At 34.6% G+C, this 20,596-nt stretch overlaps 1 protein-coding gene across 1 annotated transcript in view; it reads left to right on the top strand.

Moving 5' to 3' along the window:
- Positions 1 to 20,596, top strand: part of slc15a2 (solute carrier family 15 member 2) — a 42,421-nt gene that overhangs the window by 12,942 nt on the left and 8,883 nt on the right. The window contains exons 6-17 of the mRNA XM_074657961.1: positions 228 to 318; positions 896 to 973; positions 9,401 to 9,483; positions 9,651 to 9,734; positions 9,823 to 9,912; positions 11,348 to 11,392; positions 11,698 to 11,733; positions 13,091 to 13,179; positions 13,418 to 13,499; positions 14,284 to 14,409; positions 19,154 to 19,318; positions 19,579 to 19,625. Coding sequence (XP_074514062.1) covers positions 228 to 318; positions 896 to 973; positions 9,401 to 9,483; positions 9,651 to 9,734; positions 9,823 to 9,912; positions 11,348 to 11,392; positions 11,698 to 11,733; positions 13,091 to 13,179; positions 13,418 to 13,499; positions 14,284 to 14,409; positions 19,154 to 19,318; positions 19,579 to 19,625 — 1,016 coding nt within the window. The remainder of the gene's footprint in view (positions 1 to 227; positions 319 to 895; positions 974 to 9,400; positions 9,484 to 9,650; positions 9,735 to 9,822; positions 9,913 to 11,347; positions 11,393 to 11,697; positions 11,734 to 13,090; positions 13,180 to 13,417; positions 13,500 to 14,283; positions 14,410 to 19,153; positions 19,319 to 19,578; positions 19,626 to 20,596) is intronic.

Raw genomic sequence — 20,596 nt, 5'->3', positions numbered from 1 at the left:
TCTCGTGGGTGGACTTTAGGATTTGCAAACAAAACTTTGGATTATCAAACTAAATGGGGTTACACAAAATAATAAAGTGCTGGAATCGGACGGTATCCATTATATTATTATATATATTATATATTTAGCTTTACACAGTAATCACAGTGTTTACAAAACTATAAACCTTAATGGGGACTTAATGATCAAATGAAGTCTGTCCTGATTATCTCATTGATCACCTCCAGGTCAGCGAGAGGCAGAAATTCTTCTCCATTTTCTACATGTCCATCAACGCCGGGAGCCTCCTGTCCACCGTGATCACGCCCGTACTGAGAGGTATTAACCTTCATGTTATAAACCCAGTGTGGCTGACATCACTGTGTGACATCACTCTGTGACATCACTGTGTGACATCGCTCTGTGACATCGCTGTGTGACGTCGCTGTGTGACGTCGCTGTGTGACGTCGCTGTGCGACATCGTTGTGTGACATCGCTGTGTGACATCATTGTGTGACATCATTGTGTGACATCGCTGTGTGACATCATTGTGTGACATCGCTGTGTGACATCGCTGTGTGACATCATTGTGTGACATCGCTGTGTGACATCATTGTGTGACATCGCTGTGTGACATCGCTGTGTGACATCATTGTGTGACATCGCTGTGTGACATCGTTGTGTGACATCGCTGTGTGACATCATTGTGTGACATCGCTGTGTGACATCACTGTGTGACATCGCTGTGTGACATCATTGCGTGACATCATTGCGTGACATCATTGTGTGACATCACTGCGTGACATCACTGTGTGACATCATTGTGTGACATCACTGCGTGACATCACTGTGTGACATCATTGTGTGACATCGCTGTGTGACATCATTGTGTTAACGCTGGACGTCCTCCTGCAGGTGATGTTCAGTGCTTCGGTGGTGACTGCTACGCTCTGGCCTTCGGGGTTCCTGCAATTCTGATGATTGTGGCTTTAGGTGAGTCTCTCTATCAACCTGTGACATCATCCTACATTACCCAGAATGCAACTTGTCTGCCAACAGTTGTGTGTTATGCTAGTAGTGGCTGCTAGCCCCAAACAGAGATGAGCAGCGGGCGACAGACTTCTTTCTAAGTTTAATTTCTAAACTTAGAGTGACATCACTTTAGGACGTTTCTCAGAGTTTGCACAGCTCCCTCCTGAACTTTCAACCGTATCACACTGTCTTCATCAGCAGATGGGATTTTCTCCGTTGTCATAGAGACGCATATAAAGGTAAAAATACAGCCTATAAAACATTTTTTGTACTTAACTTATTACATACTTATCTGTCAAATTATGTATTGATAATGATGATATCAGCATCAGTGGAGCTCTGCCTCTTTCTCATCAGTGTTTTGGTTCAAGGTTATTAAACTCTTTTTATTAAACTCTTCTTATTAAACTCTTCTTATTAAACTCTTTTTTATTAAACTCTCCTTATTAAACTCTTCTTATTAAACTCTTTTTATTAAACTCTTCTTATTAAACTCTCCTTATTAAACTCTTCTTATTAAAGTCTCCTTATTAAACTCTTCTTATTAAACTCTTCTTATTAAACTCTTTTTATTAAACTCTTCTTATTAAACTCTCCTTATTAAACTCTTCTTATTAAACTCTTATTAAACTCTTCTTATTAAACTCTTCTTATTAAACTCTTCTTATTAAACTCTCCTTATTAAACTCTTCTTATTAAACTCTTCTTATTAAACTCTTCTTATTAAACTCTCCTTATTAAACTCTTCTTATTAAACTCTTCTTATTAAACTCTTCTTATTAAACTCTTCTTATTAAAGTCTTCTTATTAAACTCTTCTTATTAAACTCTTCTTATTAAACTCTTTTTATTAAACTCTTCTTATTAAACTCTTCTTATTAAACTCTTCTTATTAAACTCTTCTTATTAAACTCTTTTTTATTAAACTCTCCTTATTAAACTCTTCTTATTAAACTCTTTTTATTAAACTCTTCTTATTAAACTCTCCTTATTAAACTCTTCTTATTAAACTCTTATTAAACTCTTCTTATTAAACTCTTCTTATTAAACTCTTCTTATTAAACTCTTCTTATTAAACTCTCCTTATTAAACTCTTCTTATTAAACTCTTCTTATTAAACTCTTCTTATTAAACTCTTCTTATTAAACTCTCCTTATTAAACTCTTCTTATTAAACTCTTCTTATTAAACTCTTCTTATTAAAGTCTTCTTATTAAACTCTTCTTATTAAACTCTTCTTATTAAACTCTTTTTATTAAACTCTTCTTATTAAACTCTTCTTATTAAACTCTTCTTAATAAACTCTTCTTATTAAACTCTTTTTTATTAAACTCTCCTTATTAAACTCTTCTTATTAAACTCTTTTTATTAAACTCTTCTTATTAAACTCTCCTTATTAAACTCTTCTTATTAAACTCTTATTAAACTCTTCTTATTAAACTCTTCTTATTAAACTCTTCTTATTAAACTCTTCTTATTAAACTCTCCTTATTAAACTCTTCTTATTAAACTCTTCTTATTAAACTCTCCTTATTAAACTCTTCTTATTAAACTCTTATTAAACTCTTCTTATTAAACTCTTCTTATTAAACTCTTCTTATTAAACTCTTCTTATTAAACTCTCCTTATTAAACTCTTCTTATTAAACTCTTCTTATTAAACTCTTCTTATTAAACTCTTCTTATTAAAGTCTCCTTATTAAACTCTTCTTATTAAACTCTTCTTATTAAACTCTTCTTATTAAACTCTCCTTATTAAACTCTTCTTATTAAACTCTTCTTATTAAAGTCTTCTTATTAAACTCTTCTTATTAAACTCTTCTTATTAAACTCTTCTTATTAAACTCTTCTTATTAAACTCTTTTTATTAAACTCTTCTTATTAAACTCTTCTTATTAAACTCTTCGTATTAAACTCTTCTTATTAAAGTCTCCTTATTAAACTCTTCTTATTAAACTCTTCTTATTAAACTCTTCTTATTAAACTCTTCTTATTAAACTCTTTTTATTAAACTCTTATTAAACTCTTCTTATTAAACTCTTTTTATTAAACTCTTATTAAACTCTTCTTATTAAACTCTTTTTATTAAACTCTTATTAAACTCTTTTTATTAAACTCTTATTAAACTCTTTTTATTAAACTCTTATTAAACTCTTTTTATTAAACTCTTCTTATTAAACTCTTTTTATTAAACTCTTCTTATTAAACTCTTCTTATTAAACTCTTCTTATTAAACTCTTTTTTATTAAACTCTTCTTATTAAACTCTTCTTATTAAACTCTTCTTATTAAACTCTTCTTATTAAACTCTTTTTTATTAAACTCTTTTTATTAAACTCTTCTTATTAAACTCTTTTTATTAAACTCTTCTTATTAAACTCTTCTTATTAAACTCTTCTTATTAAACTCTTCTTATTAAACTCTTCTTATTAAACTCTTCTTATTAAACTCTTTTTTATTAAACTCTTTTTATTAAACTCTTCTTATTAAACTCTTCTTATTAAACTCTCCTTATTAAACTCTTCTTATTAAACTCTCCTTATTAAACTCTTCTTATTAAACTCTTCTTAAACTCTTCTTATTAAACTCTTCTTATTAAACTCTTCTTATTAAACTCTTCTTATTAAACTCTCCTTATTAAACTCTTCTTATTAAACTCTTCTTATTAAACTCTTCTTATTAAACTCTTCTTATTAAACTCTCCTTATTAAAGTCTTCTTATTAAACTCTTCGTATTAAACTCTCCTTATTAAACTCTTCTTATTAAACTCTTCTTATTAAAGTCTTCTTATTAAACTCTTCTTATTAAAGTCTTCTTATTAAACTCTTCTTATTAAACTCTTCTTATTAAAGTCTTCTTATTAAACTCTTCTTATTAAACTCTTCTTATTAAACTCTTTTTATTAAACTCTTCTTATTAAACTCTTCTTATTAAACTCTTCTTATTAAACTCTTCTTATTAAACTCTCCTTATTAAACTCTTCTTATTAAACTCTTCTTATTAAACTCTTCTTATTAAACTCTTCTTATTAAACTCTTCTTATTAAACTCTTTTTATTAAACTCTTCTTATTAAAGTCTCCTTATTAAACTCTTCTTATTAAACTCTTCTTATTAAACTCTTCTTATTAAACTCTTCTTATTAAACTCTTCTTATTAAAGTCTCCTTATTAAACTCTTTTTATTAAACTCTTCTTATTAAAGTCTCCTTATTAAAGTCTTCTTATTAAACTCTTCTTATTAAACTCTTTTTATTAAACTCTTATTAAACTCTTCTTATTAAACTCTTTTTATTAAACTCTTCTTATTAAACTCTTCTTATTAAACTCTTTTTATTAAACTCTTATTAAACTCTTTTTATTAAACTCTTATTAAACTCTTTTTATTAAACTCTTATTAAACTCTTTTTATTAAACTCTTCTTATTAAACTCTTTTTATTAAACTCTTCTTATTAAACTCTTCTTATTAAACTCTTCTTATTAAACTCTTCTTATTAAACTCTTTTTTATTAAACTCTTCTTATTAAACTCTTCTTATTAAACTCTTCTTATTAAACTCTTCTTATTAAACTCTCCTTATTAAACTCTTCTTATTAAACTCTTCTTATTAAACTCTTCTTATTAAACTCTTTTTTATTAAACTCTTCTTATTAAACTCTTCTTATTAAACTCTTCTTATTAAACTCTCCTTATTAAACTCTTCTTATTAAACTCTCCTTATTAAACTCTTCTTATTAAACTCTCCTTATTAAACTCTTCTTATTAAACTCTTCTTAAACTCTTCTTATTAAACTCTTCTTATTAAACTCTTCGTATTAAACTCTCCTTATTAAACTCTTCTTATTAAACTCTTCTTATTAAAGTCTTCTTATTAAACTCTTCTTATTAAACTCTTCTTATTAAAGTCTTCTTATTAAACTCTTCTTATTAAACTCTTCTTATTAAAGTCTTCTTATTAAACTCTTCTTATTAAACTCTTTTTATTAAACTCTTATTAAACTCTTCTTATTAAACTCTTTTTATTAAACTCTTCTTATTAAACTCTTCTTATTAAACTCTTTTTATTAAACTCTTATTAAACTCTTCTTATTAAACTCTTTTTATTAAACTCTTATTAAACTCTTTTTATTAAACTCTTATTAAACTCTTTTTATTAAACTCTTATTAAACTCTTTTTATTAAACTCTTCTTATTAAACTCTTTTTATTAAACTCTTCTTATTAAACTCTTCTTATTAAAGTCTTCTTATTAAACTCTTCTTATTAAACTCTTCTTATTAAACTCTTCTTATTAAACTCTTCTTATTAAACTCTCCTTATTAAACTCTTCTTATTAAACTCTTCTTATTAAACTCTTCTTATTAAACTCTTCTTATTAAACTCTTTTTTATTAAACTCTTCTTATTAAACTCTTCTTATTAAACTCTTCTTATTAAACTCTTCTTATTAAACTCTCCTTATTAAACTCTTCTTATTAAACTCTCCTTATTAAACTCTTCTTATTAAACTCTTCTTAAACTCTTCTTATTAAACTCTTCTTATTAAACTCTTCGTATTAAACTCTCCTTATTAAACTCTTCTTATTAAACTCTTCTTATTAAAGTCTTCTTATTAAACTCTTCTTATTAAACTCTTCTTATTAAACTCTTCTTATTAAAGTCTTCTTATTAAACTCTTCTTATTAAACTCTTCTTATTAAACTCTTCTTATTAAAGTCTTCTTATTAAACTCTTCTTATTAAACTCTTCTTATTAAACTCTTCTTATTAAAGTCTCCTTATTAAACTCTTTTTATTAAACTCTTCTTATTAAAGTCTCCTTATTAAACTCTTCTTATTAAACTCTTTTTATTAAACTCTTATTAAACTCTTCTTATTAAACTCTTTTTATTAAACTCTTCTTATTAAACTCTTCTTATTAAACTCTTTTTATTAAACTCTTATTAAACTCTTCTTATTAAACTCTTTTTATTAAACTCTTATTAAACTCTTTTTATTAAACTCTTCTTATTAAACTTTTTATTAAACTCTTCTTATTAAACTCTTCTTATTAAACTCTTTTTTATTAAACTCTTCTTATTAAACTCTTCTTATTAAACTCTTCTTATTAAACTCTTCTTATTAAACTCTCCTTATTAAACTCTTCTTATTAAACTCTCCTTATTAAACTCTTCTTATTAAACTCTTCTTAAACTCTTCTTATTAAACTCTTCTTATTAAACTCTTCGTATTAAACTCTCCTTATTAAACTCTTCTTATTAAACTCTTCTTATTAAAGTCTTCTTATTAAACTCTTCTTATTAAACTCTTCTTATTAAACTCTTCTTATTAAAGTCTTCTTATTAAACTCTTCTTATTAAACTCTTCTTATTAAACTCTTCTTATTAAAGTCTTCTTATTAAACTCTTCTTATTAAACTCTTTTTATTAAACTCTTCTTATTAAACTCTTCTTATTAAACTCTTCTTATTAAACTCTTCTTATTAAAGTCTTCTTATTAAAGTCTTCTTATTAAACTCTTCTTATTAAACTCTCCTTATTAAACTCTTCTTATTAAACTCTTCTTATTAAACTCTTCTTATTAAACTCTTCTTATTAAACTCTTTTTTATTAAACTCTTCTTATTAAACTCTCCTTATTAAACTCTTCTTATTAAACTCTCCTTATTAAAGTCTTCTTATTAAACTCTTCTTAAACTCTTCTTATTAAACTCTTCTTATTAAACTCTTCGTATTAAACTCTCCTTATTAAACTCTTCTTATTAAACTCTTCTTATTAAAATCTTCTTATTAAACTCTTCTTATTAAACTCTTCTTATTAAACTCTTCTTATTAAAGTCTTCTTATTAAACTCTTCTTATTAAACTCTTCTTATTAAACTCTCCTTATTAAACTCTTCTTATTAAACTCTTCTTATTAAAGTCTTCTTATTAAACTCTTCTTATTAAACTCTTCTTATTAAAGTCTCCTTATTAAACTCTTCTTATTAAACTCTTCTTATTAAACTCTTCTTATTAAACTCTTCTTATTAAACTCTTTTTTATTAAACTCTTCTTATTAAACTCTTCTTATTAAACTCTTTTTTATTAAACTCTTCTTATTAAACTCTTCGTATTAAACTCTCCTTATTAAACTCTTCTTATTAAACTCTTCTTATTAAAATCTTCTTATTAAACTCTTCTTATTAAACTCTTCTTATTAAAGTCTTCTTATTAAACTCTTCTTATTAAACTCTTCTTATTAAACTCTTCTTATTAAACTCTTCTTATTAAAGTCTTCTTATTAAACTCTTCTTATTAAACTCTTCTTATTAAACTCTTCTTATTAAACTCTTCTTATTAAAGTCTTCTTATTAAACTCTTCTTATTAAACTCTTCTTATTAAAGTCTTCTTATTAAACTCTTCTTATTAAACTCTTCTTATTAAACTCTTCTTATTAAACTCTTCTTATTAAAGTCTTCTTATTAAACTCTCCTTATTAAACTCTTCTTATTAAACTCTTCTTATTAAAGTCTTCTTATTAAACTCTTCTTATTAAACTCTTCTTATTAAAGTCTCCTTATTAAACTCTTCTTATTAAACTCTTCTTATTAAACTCTTCTTATTAAAGTCTCCTTATTAAACTCTTTTTTATTAAACTCTTCTTATTAAACTCTTATTAAACTCTTCTTATTAAACTCTTCTTATTAAACTCTTTTTTATTAAACTCTTCTTATTAAACTCTTCGTATTAAACTCTCCTTATTAAACTCTTCTTATTAAACTCTTCTTATTAAAATCTTCTTATTAAACTCTTCTTATTAAACTCTTCTTATTAAAGTCTTCTTATTAAACTCTTCTTATTAAACTCTTCTTATTAAACTCTCCTTATTAAACTCTTCTTATTAAACTCTTCTTATTAAAGTCTTCTTATTAAACTCTTCTTATTAAACTCTTCTTATTAAACTCTTCTTATTAAAGTCTCCTTATTAAACTCTTCTTATTAAACTCTTCTTATTAAACTCTTCTTATTAAAGTCTCCTTATTAAACTCTTTTTTATTAAACTCTTCTTATTAAACTCTTATTAAACTCTTCTTATTAAACTCTTCTTATTAAACTCTTGTAGGTGCTCGGTGGTCAGGAACTGATTGCTGAGGCTCGTCAGTGTGAATGCAAGCTGCTGTAAGGAAGACCAATCTGCCACTAAAGCACATTAGTGTTGAGAAAGGCCATAAATATAAATAATGTGATATTAGTGTCCAGATTAACGGTCACATTTCAGAAGCTGAGCTCGATTCAGGCTGCCATCTGCATGTCTGTATGAAGTCCAGCTTTAGACGGGCTGGACTTCCTCTTGATCTCGGCGGTCCGTCCTCATACGTCCTGACAGTCCGTTGTCTCTGCCGCCGAGTCCTCGCTGATCCTCCCGGGATTCACGCTCGGCCGACCGCTCGCTGTGAAAACAAGCTGTGATTTTATTAGCGGAGGGGCCGCGGACAGATCGCAGTGAGGACGGAGGAGGGGGGGGGGGGAGAGTGTTCGAGGCTTGAAGCTTGTTTACAACAGGAAGGAATTTATGGCTCTTAACAAGCTGCTGGAAGAGGACATGTTAAACCAGAGAGGTTTACTATGTCCTCTCTCAGCGGCTCGTTAAACCACTCTGTCAGATTCTTCTCGTGTTGGTTGGAAATAAATATAAAGCTGATATGTATGGAGTTACTTTTGTGACTTTATTATGCAATTAAACAGAATATGATTGAGAGCAGAACTTTAGCAATCAAAACATGTTTTATTGCAAGTAAAATGTATTAATGTTGTTGAGCTGAATCTCCTGGGAGGGACCTTTGGATGCACAAACAAAATATTTGAAATCGCAAACAAAACGTTTTGATTCACAAATAAAATTTTGTGATTCACAAACAACATTTTTGGATTTACAAACAAAACTTTGGGATTCACAAACACAAAATTTTGTATTTGCGAACAAAAATATTGTATTTGCATTAATACATTTGTAATCACAAATTAACTACAACATTTTTGTATTTGCAAGCAATTTTTTTGGATTAGCAAACAAAACTTTGAGATTCACAAACAAAACGTTTTGATTCACAAATACAATTTTGTGATTCGCAAACAACATTTTTGGATTCACAAACAAAATATTTAAAATCGCAAACAAAACTTTTGTATTTGCATTAATACGTTTTTAATCACAAATGAATTTGACTTGCTATAAAAGCATTTTTTGATTACAGCATTGATAGTTCTGCTCTCTGTTTGACATAATAAAGACACCAAAGTAACTCTACAGATACGAGCGTGTCGGTACTTCTGGCACCAGGCGAGCCGTTTCCAACATAAACTGTTTGCTTCCCTCCTCCTCCTGCGGCCTTAACTCTTCATCCATCTCGTGCAGTTGTGTTCATCGCTGGCAGCGTTCTGTACAAGAGGAATCCTCCCCAGGGAAACATCCTGATGGAAGTCTGCAATTGCATCGGGGTGAGTCATCATCATCTCCCCGGCCTCCCGCAGCCGGATCAGACCATTTTATTAAAGTGCAAATGGATTTATCCTCTTCCTTTCACTGTCCAGAAACATTTTGTCTTGTAATAAACGTTCACACATTGCTTCTGCTTCTGTCTGAGCTGTTCACTTCTGGTTTTCAGTTTGCCATCAAAAACCGCTGGAAGAGGGCGAAGTTTGACCCTCAGAGGACGCACTGGTTGGACTGGGCTGAGGACAAGTACTCGGTAACTCTTCCATGCAACAAAGAGTGTTTTTCTGAGGACACATATTCACGTGTCACATGACTAACCCGTCCCGTCTGTGTGTTAACAGAAGCGTCTGATCCAGGAGATTAAGATGGTTCTGCGGGTTCTGGTGCTCTACATCCCGCTGCCGATGTTCTGGGCTCTGTTTGATCAGCAGGTACGTCTTATTATGACCCGTCACAACAAGAGACCCTATTTTTAACCTCTGGAGCAAGTTGCCAGGCAACCAGTGGAGACTCCAGGAAGTTACTGGTCCCAGTAAAGAAAGTCAGACGCACAACACACTAATCACACCTTTTTATCTGTTCTAAATGAACCTTAAAGGAGATTAGTCCAGTATTTAATCCTCTTATCAACATGGGAGTGGACAAATATGCTGCTTTATGCAAATGTATGTATATATTTATTATTGTAAATCAATTAACGACACAAAACAATGACAGATATTGATCCAGAAACCCTCACAGGTACTGCATTTAGCATAAAACAATATGCTCCAATCATAACATGTCAAACTGCAGCCCAACAGGCAACAACAGCTGTCAGTGTGTCAGTGTGCTGACTTGACTATGACTTGCCCCAAACTGCATGTGATGATCATAAAGTGGGCATGTCTGTAAAGGGGAGACTCGTGGGTACCCATAGAACCCATTTACATTCACTGATCTGGAGGTCAGAGGTCAAGGGACCCCTTTGGAAATGGACATGACAGTTTTTCCTCTCCAAAATGTAGCGTAAGTTTGGAGCGTTATTTAACCTCCTTCATGACCAGCTAGTCTGACATGGTTGGTACCGATGGATTCATCAGGTTTATAGTTTACTATGATACCAGGATCGGACTTATCTTCGGGCATTTTTTGGACAAATTTTGGACATTTTCAGACTTTCTTGGGACTTTTTTCTGAATTTTTTTGGTAATTTTTTGGTGATTTTTTCAGACTTTTGATTGGCTCTTCACTCCGGCTTTAAAACTGAGCCGCTACAACTTAAAAATCACAAGTTGCATTAATGAGTTAAAGAAATCTGTGGCGTTAAAACGAGTGTGCGTTAACACGTTATGATCGCGTTAACTTTGACAATATAAATTAATTAATTAATCTATAGATATTGTGATAATATTGTTATTGTGGATTCTTTAGGCCGTGATAACCGTGTAGTTAACATCTGATATTATGACAGCCCTAATGTGGTCATGTTATAATCACATCAGTGAGCGAGTATACAAAGTATAAGTATACTTTATTTTGTATTTTCTGGTATGGATCAGCAAACAATCTGTCATTTGGATAAATAGAAATAAATTGCCATAACTTTTAATTTGAGTGAATGAAGAAGCCGTTAGTCAGCCGGAGGTCAAGGTCTAGTGTCACAGCGCTTCTATAAAATCCCATAACTACCTGTTATCTCCTCCTCTGGCCAACACGCAACACAACCGTCTGATTAGAGAAAACCTCAAACCTTCCTCCTGAACTCTTCATTTAAAACGATTTATTCTTATTCTGAGTCTGCTGAGGTTAAAGGTGCATCATGCTGAGCCAACAGTGAATCTGAACCACGTTGACAGTAACAGTAGGTGTTTGTCTGTGTTTCAGGGTTCCCGCTGGACGCTTCAGGCCACCAGGATGAACATGGCTTTTGTAAGAGCTTCTTCACATGAAATAACAAACGGTGTCAAAATGATAAAACATCTGATAACATCTTTTATTGCTCGTTGATATCAGTGGGCGGGTTTTGATTTGTATCTGATTGCACAAGCAGTCCTGTAAAATGTGCTATCTGTTAGGGTGTTGTATGATGTTATTCCAGTGAATTACATCGTTTATGGTCTTAATAAAACATCCAGGGGATTTAACTGGGTGATCCACACCCTGCTCCTCCTCTTAAAGCTCTGAAGTTAAAGTTTAAATCCTGTTGATGATGAAGTCTTGTTGTTTTCCTGCAGGGAGGTGCTTTCATCATCAAGCCTGACCAGATGCAGGTAGGTCCACATAAACAGTGATGCACAACAAGGTGTTCAGAGAATACTAGAAGAGGTGAATAAGGACCTCTGTGAAACACGTATCCCACGGCTACCACGGCTACGTGACTGTGTTTCTATAATCAACCATTCTTTCGCGGATTAAACAAACTACATAAACCTCTCCTCCAAATATCGTCCAAGGCAGGTCTGTCAAACTTTGGATTCCTCCACATGCTGACATGGACTGTCTGTCATGTACGACGGCGTATTAGGGCCATAAAATAAAATAAAGTTACGGAGCCTGGAGACGGGGGAATATTCTGAGAAAAACTCCCAAGATTAAAGTGGTACATTTATGAGAAAAACTGTTTAAAGTTAAAGGGACTATTTGTAACTTTCAGAAATGCTTCTTAACAGCGACACCCGTGGCCGTGAAATCAACGAAAGTCAGCATCGGGCTCGTGCTTGTGCTCGCTCTACATAGACATGAACGAGCATCACTCAACACAGTGAGGCGACACACGTCAGCTAAAAGCACAATATCACTCTATATTTCAGCTGCTTGGCAGTAATGTTAGCTGACCAGACCAAGGTCTCTCCATGAATCAATGCTGATACTGTGTATGCTTCTCCTGCCTCAGTGCAGGCTCAGGCAGCGGGGCTCTGCAGCGAGAAACTCGTCTCACTCCGCCCGCAGCCGGAGTGAACAGGGAGACACCGGCACCCGGTCGGTAACGAGACGATAACGTTTCTCTCTGCGGAGCCCCGTCACTTCACAAGACACGGGAAACCTCTGTTGGTCTGGAGGAGCTGCAGCAGTTATTTCTGCACAAACGTCCACTGTACATTCACTAGATATTCTCAGAGCTAAACTAACTCTCCTGCAGTGTGGAGTGAACGCGCGTTCACGTCTAGAAGTGGAGCGAGTACGCAAGAACGCGCGCGCTGTCTGAGTGAAGGCAGGCAGGCAGAGGAGACGAGGCTCCGGCCACACGTGAGTGCGCATACGCGAGCGCGCATGTGTCCCGACCCGCTACATTTATACGCTTAAAAAGTTATAAACAGTCCCTTTAAATGCATGAATCTGGTGCAGAACGTGGTGCTCTAGTAAACCATTTAATCATAAAGGTTATGAGGTTATGAATGCTGGAATGTGAGGGTGCTGTATATTAAAACCCACAGCAGTCAGCGTCCCACATCAGGTAACGACATTCAGTCGACTGATGATTGACTCGGCAGGTCGGCGCTGTCATTCTGGTGAAAATCTCTTTACTGCTGATATTAAATCATAACCCGTCTTTTATTCACATTTAACTCTAACCTTTATGATTTAATGAGCGTTTATAGAGTCGTATAACCCCTCCCTGTTGTCTAGATGCTGAACGCTCTGCTGATTCTCGTCTTCGTGCCCATCTTTGACCTCATCTTATATCCGCTCGTTGGCCGTTGCAGGATCAACGTCACGTGAGTAGACGCCTGTTGTTCTGGATACTCCCCGTCTTTATAACGGAAATGAGCATTTAAGAAGCCTCTTAAACTGGAAGATGAGCCTTGTGACCTCACGTTTATATCCCACCGATACCAATGAACAGATAAGGAAAGAAGGCTCCTTTATAATTACTGATTTTATTAATGTTTTTTAGAGAATGGATCAGGACTTTGAATGAAAGGTGTGTAAACGTGTTGTCTGTCTGTCCTTCAGGCCTCTGAGGAAAATGGCCACGGGGATGATCTTTGCAGGGCTGGCCTTTGTAGCGGCCACACTGGTGGAGGTGAACGTTGTGGTACGTACAGTATGAGCAGCAACCATGAATCTCACCTGTTATTATTGCTGAAATAAAGAGACAATCACCAAAACCTTCACTTTCTTACACATATAGGATTACTTACATGCACACCAGAGGCCAGTTGCATAAACTTAGTTTAAAGGTCCCATATCATGCTCACTTTTAGGTTCATGTTTGTATTTTGTGTTCCTACTAGAACATGTTAACATGCTGTAATGTTCAAAAAACACTTTATTTTTCTCACACTGTCAGTCTGAATATACCTGTATTCATGCTCTGTCTGAAACGCTCCGTTTTAGTGCATTTCAATGGAATTGCAACAGAATTGCGTTGCTAGGCAACAGTTTGGGTCCATGTTTACATCCTGTCAGCTGATGTCATTCACATACACTGCAACAGGAAATAAACTGGGGCACATTTAGTATGTTTACGTTTAAAAAATGTGGAAATGGTCTAAATAATGTAAATTTGTGACATCACAAATGGGCAGAAATCCTAACGGCTTGTTTCAAACGCACAGTTTCTGAATACGGGCTGTGTGTATTTCTCCATGGATTGAGTGTTTTGATACTTTCACAGTATTTATATATCACTTAAACCTGCTTTATAATATAAAAGACATGCAAATCTAACTTTTTACAACATGGGACCTTTAAGACTAGTCTCGGCCTCAGACTGGTCTTAGACTATCAGGTTAGATTAGTCTAATTAAGCCTAAAGTCTGCTGCATAAAGTCTGAGAAAGCCTGTTTATCAGTGTGCTGCTCTCTTCTGTCTGCTAGAGAACGGTGGTGAATCCGGCTCCGGCGGGGAAATGTCTCCTGCAGGTGTTTAACCTGGCCGAAGGTAATGTGAATGTGACGATCCCCGGCAGCGACCTGTTTCCAGAGCCCATCCAACGCCTTCAGGTACATTTATACCATCCAGTGTGCATGCAGGGAAGAACTCAGTGACCAGGTTCAACTACAATGTAAACTGTATATACTCAGTTAATCTCATTCTGCATTTCAAACTCACGTCAGGACTGTAGACTCTGAATTCACCAGAGGTGTGAGTATGACAATTATACAAGTTAGTTGTTTTTTATTGATGTTATACTGAGCACAATGGTAGAATGTGACGATGCACAATGGTAGAATGTGATGATGCACAATGGTAGAATGTGATGATGCACAATGGTAGAAGGTGGTGATGCACAATGGTAGAATGTGATGATGCACAATGGTAGCATGTGATGATGCACAATGGTAGAATGTGATGATACACAGGGTAAAATGTGATGATGCACAATGGTAGAATGTGACGATGCACAGGGAAGAATTTGATGATGCACAATGGTAAAATGTGATGATGCACAATGGTAGAATGTGATGATGCACAATGGTAGAAGGTGGTGATGCACAATGGTAGAATGTGATGATGCACAATGGTAGAATGTGATGATGCACAATGGTAGAATGTGATGATGCACAATGGTAGAATGTGATGATGCACAGGGTAAAATGTGATGATGCACAATGGTAGAATGTGACGATGCACAGGGAAGAATTTGATGATGCACAATGGTAGAATGTGATGATGCACAATGGTAGAATGTGATGATGCACAATGGTAGAAGGTGGTGATGCACAATGGTAGAATGTGATGATGCACAATGGTAGAATGTGATGATGCACAATGGTAGAATGTGATGATGCACAGGGTAAAATGTGATGATGCACAATGGTAGAATGTGACGATGCACAGGGAAGAATGTGATGATGCACAATGGTAGAATGTGATGATGCACAGGGTAAAATGTGATGATGCACAATGGTAGAATGTGACGATGCACAGGGAAGAATTTGATGATGCACAATGGTAAAATGTGATGATGCACAATGGTAGAATGTGATGATGCACAATGGTAGAATGTGATGATGCACAATGGTAGAATGTGATGATGCACAATGGTAGAAGGTGGTGATGCACAATGGTAGAATGTGATGATGCACAATGGTAGAATGTGATGATGCACAATGGTAGAATGTGATGATGCACAGGGTAAAATGTGATGATGCACAATGGTAGAATGTGATGATGCACAATGGTAGAATGTGATGATGCACAATGGTAGAATGTGATGATGCACAATGGTAGAAGGTGGTGATGCACAATGGTAGAATGTGATGATGCACAGGGTAAAATGTGATGATGCACAATGGTAGAATGTGACGATGCACAGGGAAGAATTTGATGATGCACAGGGTAAAATGTGATGATGCACAATGGTAGAATGTGATGATGCACAATGGTAGAATGTGATGATGCACAATGGTAGAAGGTGGTGATGCACAATGGTAGAATGTGATGATGCACAATGGTAGAATGTGATGATGCACAATGGTAGAAGGTGGTGATGCACAATGGTAGAATGTGATGATGCACAATGGTAGAATGTGACGATGCACAGGGAAGAATTTGATGATGCACAATGGTAAAATGTGATGATGCACAATGGTAGAATGTGATGATGCACAATGGTAGAATGTGATGATGCACAGGGTAAAATGTGATGATGCACAATGGTAGAATGTGACGATGCACAGGGAAGAATTTGATGATGCACAATGGTAGAATGTGATGATGCACAATGGTAGAATGTGATGATGCACAATGGTAGAATGTGATGATGCACAATGGTAGAAGGTGGTGATGCACAATGGTAGAATGTGATGATGCACAATGGTAGAATGTGATGATGCACAATGGTAGAATGTGATGATGCACAATGGTAGAATGTGATGATGCACAGGGTAAAATGTGATGATGCACAATGGTAGAATGTGACGATGCACAGGGAAGAATTTGATGATGCACAGGGTAAAATGTGATGATGCACAATGGTAGAATGTGATGATGCACAATGGTAGAATGTGATGATGCACAGGGTAAAATGTGATGATGCACAATGGTAGAATGTGACGATGCACAGGGAAGAATTTGATGATGCACAATGGTAAAATGTGATGATGCACAATGGTAGAATGTGATGATGCACAATGGTAGAATGTGATGATGCACAGGGTAAAATGTGATGATGCACAATGGTAGAATGTGACGATGCACAGGGAAGAATTTGATGATGCACAATGGTAGAATGTGATGATGCACAATGGTAGAATGTGATGATGCACAATGGTAGAATGTGATGATGCACAATGGTAGAAGGTGGTGATGCACAATGGTAGAATGTGATGATGCACAATGGTAGAATGTGATGATGCACAATGGTAGAATGTGATGATGCACAGGGTAAAATGTGATGATGCACAATGGTAGAATGTGACGATGCACAGGGAAGAATGTGATGATGCACAATGGTAGAATGTGATGATGCACAGGGTAAAATGTGATGATGCACAATGGTAGAATGTGACGATGCACAGGGAAGAATTTGATGATGCACAATGGTAAAATGTGATGATGCACAATGGTAGAATGTGATGATGCACAATGGTAGAATGTGATGATGCACAATGGTAGAATGTGATGATGCACAATGGTAGAAGGTGGTGATGCACAATGGTAGAATGTGATGATGCACAATGGTAGAATGTGATGATGCACAATGGTAGAATGTGATGATGCACAGGGTAAAATGTGATGATGCACAATGGTAGAATGTGATGATGCACAATGGTAGAATGTGATGATGCACAATGGTAGAATGTGATGATGCACAATGGTAGAAGGTGGTGATGCACAATGGTAGAATGTGATGATGCACAATGGTAGAATGTGATGATGCACAGGGTAAAATGTGATGATGCACAATGGTAGAATGTGACGATGCACAGGGAAGAATTTGATGATGCACAGGGTAAAATGTGATGATGCACAATGGTAGAATGTGATGATGCACAATGGTAGAATGTGATGATGCACAATGGTAGAATGTGATGATGCACAATGGTAGAAGGTGGTGATGCACAATGGTAGAATGTGATGATGCACAATGGTAGAATGTGATGATGCACAGGGTAAAATGTGATGATGCACAATGGTAGAATGTGACGATGCACAGGGAAGAATGTGATGATGCACAATGGTAGAATGTGATGATGCACAGGGTAAAATGTGATGATGCACAATGGTAGAATGTGACGATGCACAGGGAAGAATTTGATGATGCACAATGGTAAAATGTGATGATGCACAATGGTAGAATGTGATGATGCACAATGGTAGAATGTGATGATGCACAATGGTATAATGTGATGATGCACAATGGTAGAAGGTGGTGATGCACAATGGTAGAATGTGATGATGCACAATGGTAGAATGTGATGATGCACAATTGTAGAATGTGATGATGCACAGGGTAAAATGTGATGATGCACAATGGTAGAATGTGATGATGCACAATGGTAGAATGTGATGATGCACAATGGTAGAATGTGATGATGCACAATGGTAGAAGGTGGTGATGCACAATGGTAGAATGTGATGATGCACAATGGTAGAATGTGATGATGCACAGGGTAAAATGTGATGATGCACAATGGTAGAATGTGACGATGCACAGGGAAGAATTTGATGATGCACAGGGTAAAATGTGATGATGCACAATGGTAGAATGTGATGATGCACAATGGTAGAATGTGATGATGCACAATGGTAGAATGTGATGATGCACAATGGTAGAAGGTGGTGATGCACAATGGTAGAATGTGATGATGCACAATGGTAGAATGTGATGATGCACAGGGTAAAATGTGATGATGCACAATGGTAGAATGTGACGATGCACAGGGAAGAATTTGATGATGCACAATGGTAAAATGTGATGATGCACAATGGTAGAATGTGATGATGCACAATGGTAGAATGTGATGATGCACAGGGTAAACGTCATGGTTAAAGGCTCCATTGTGTGCCCATAGCCTCCTGTAGTGGATATCAGGAGTATTTTAGAGCCAGATTCTCTTTCAAGAGGTAGAAAACCCATTTGGCACACTTTGTGTATCCCAGTGGTCCAGATGGAGAGTCCTCCTGGTCCTATCCGGACTAAAACCTTTTAGAATCTATGTGCGTTGTTATTTATATCTGCTTTGGCTCAGTTGTAGTCGAGGAGTTGTTGAATGGATTCAGTGGCGTCTCTGTGCACGGCATCATTTATATAATGCTGTTATCCACTGTCTCATCTAGAAAACAGTTTAGGCCACGATAACAATGCATTCCTTTGGTTCATCACAGTTTACTCAGACAGAGTAACAGTCACAGTGTTACTTTACTACTAGTTGTGGAGCTATTGTTGGTTTATTCTGAGTGTGTCTTCCAGCAGCCCTCGGGGCTGAAGAGGCTAAAGGGTAACTCCCTATTGTCCTGTGATACAAACAGCTCATTCTAAGCGAACAAAACAACAACAGTTCTTATTATCAGGTGATTATACACTAAAGAAAACATACTTATTAATATTATATTACATATCTGCCAGTAGAGACCCCTAAATGTAACACACTGGTCCTTTAAGAGCTCAACAGAGACAATAACTTCTATCTTCTAATACTCATTTTGTCAGAGATGTTTTAGAAACAGTGACGATCATGTACCGAACCTGAACCTGAACCTGAACCTGAACCTGAACCCGCTGATCTCTCTGTGTATCAGGACCCTCCTAAATATGAGACGCTTCTACTGGCGACCCCCAGCGAGGAGCTGAAGATTGGGGTCACCTTCAACGGAGAAAACTTTGAGTGTCAACACACGTTTAACCAACAGGAGGCCTACAGTCTCATCTTGTACTCCAACGCCACCGGATTCCACTGCAAACTGGTGAGTGGGTCCAAATGTTCAGTTTGTTCCAGAGAATTAAATATTCACGACTGAATGAATCCCCACAACCGTCGTCACATTTTCATTTAAACCCTGATTGGTGCACAATTGCACAATGATGGTGTTCATGTATGACCCCATCACTCTCAGTGAGAAGCTGATCTCTGGGGGAACTGACTGTAAGAACTGTCCTCTGAGATTCATAGAAACAACTCAAAGTGAGTTAGACGTTGATGTTATTGTGTTTTCTACTCATCCAGGTGGATGACAACATAATGAAGAGCGGAGATGGGAATCCTCTCCTCAGGTAAAACACCTTCCATCTTTTACTCATCTGACACTGTAAAACATTTAACCATAATTCATCCCTTGCTGTCGTAACAATGTTCACTTAATTAATCATCACTCAATCTAATCAGTGGTTAATGTAATGAAGTACATTTACTCGAGTACTGAGTAATGAATAAACAGTTGAAATAGATAGCTAAAGGTTAGCTGTACTTTCACTTCAGTAAGATTTTGAATGCAGGACTTTAACTTGTAGTAGTAATAGTAATAATAGTAGTAGTAGTAGTAGTAGTAGTAATAATAGTAGTAATAGTAGTAGTAGTAGTAGTAGTAGTAATAATAGTAGTAGTAGTAGTAGTAGTAGTAATAATAGTAGTAATAGTAGTAGTAGTAGTAGTAGTAGTAATAATAGTAGTAGTAGTAATAGTAGTAATAATAATAGTAGTAGTAGTAGTAGTAATAACAGTAGTAGTAGTAGTAGTAGTAGTAGTAGTAATAATAGTAGTAATAGTAGTAGTAGTAGTAGTAGTAATAGTAGTAATAATAATAGTAGTAGTCGTAGTAATAATAGTAGTAGTAGTAATAGTAGTAGTAATAGTAGTAATAATAATAGTAGTAGTAATAACAGTAGTAGTAGTAGTAGTAATAATAGTAGTAGTAGTAGTAGTAGTAATAGTAGTAATAATAGCAGTAGTAGTCGTAGTAATAATAGTAGTAGTAGTAATAGTAGTAGTAGTAGTAGTAGTAATAATAGTAGTAGTAGTAGTAGTAGTAATAGTAGTAATAATAGCAGTAGTAGTCGTAGTAATAATAGTAGTAGTAGTAGTAGTAGTAGTAGTAATAGTAGTAGTAATAATAGTAGTAGTAGTAGTAATAATAGCAGTAGTAGTAGTAGTAATAATAGTAGTAGTAGTAGTAGTAGTAGTAGTAATAGTAGTAGTAGTAATAATAATAGTAGTAGTAATAACAGTAGTAGTAGTAGTAGTAATA

This window comes from Sebastes fasciatus, chromosome 14 (genome assembly GCF_043250625.1).
Source record: "Sebastes fasciatus isolate fSebFas1 chromosome 14, fSebFas1.pri, whole genome shotgun sequence".
Lineage (NCBI taxonomy): Eukaryota > Metazoa > Chordata > Actinopteri > Perciformes > Sebastidae > Sebastes > Sebastes fasciatus.
This window is presented reverse-complemented; position numbering and strand designations above follow the sequence as displayed.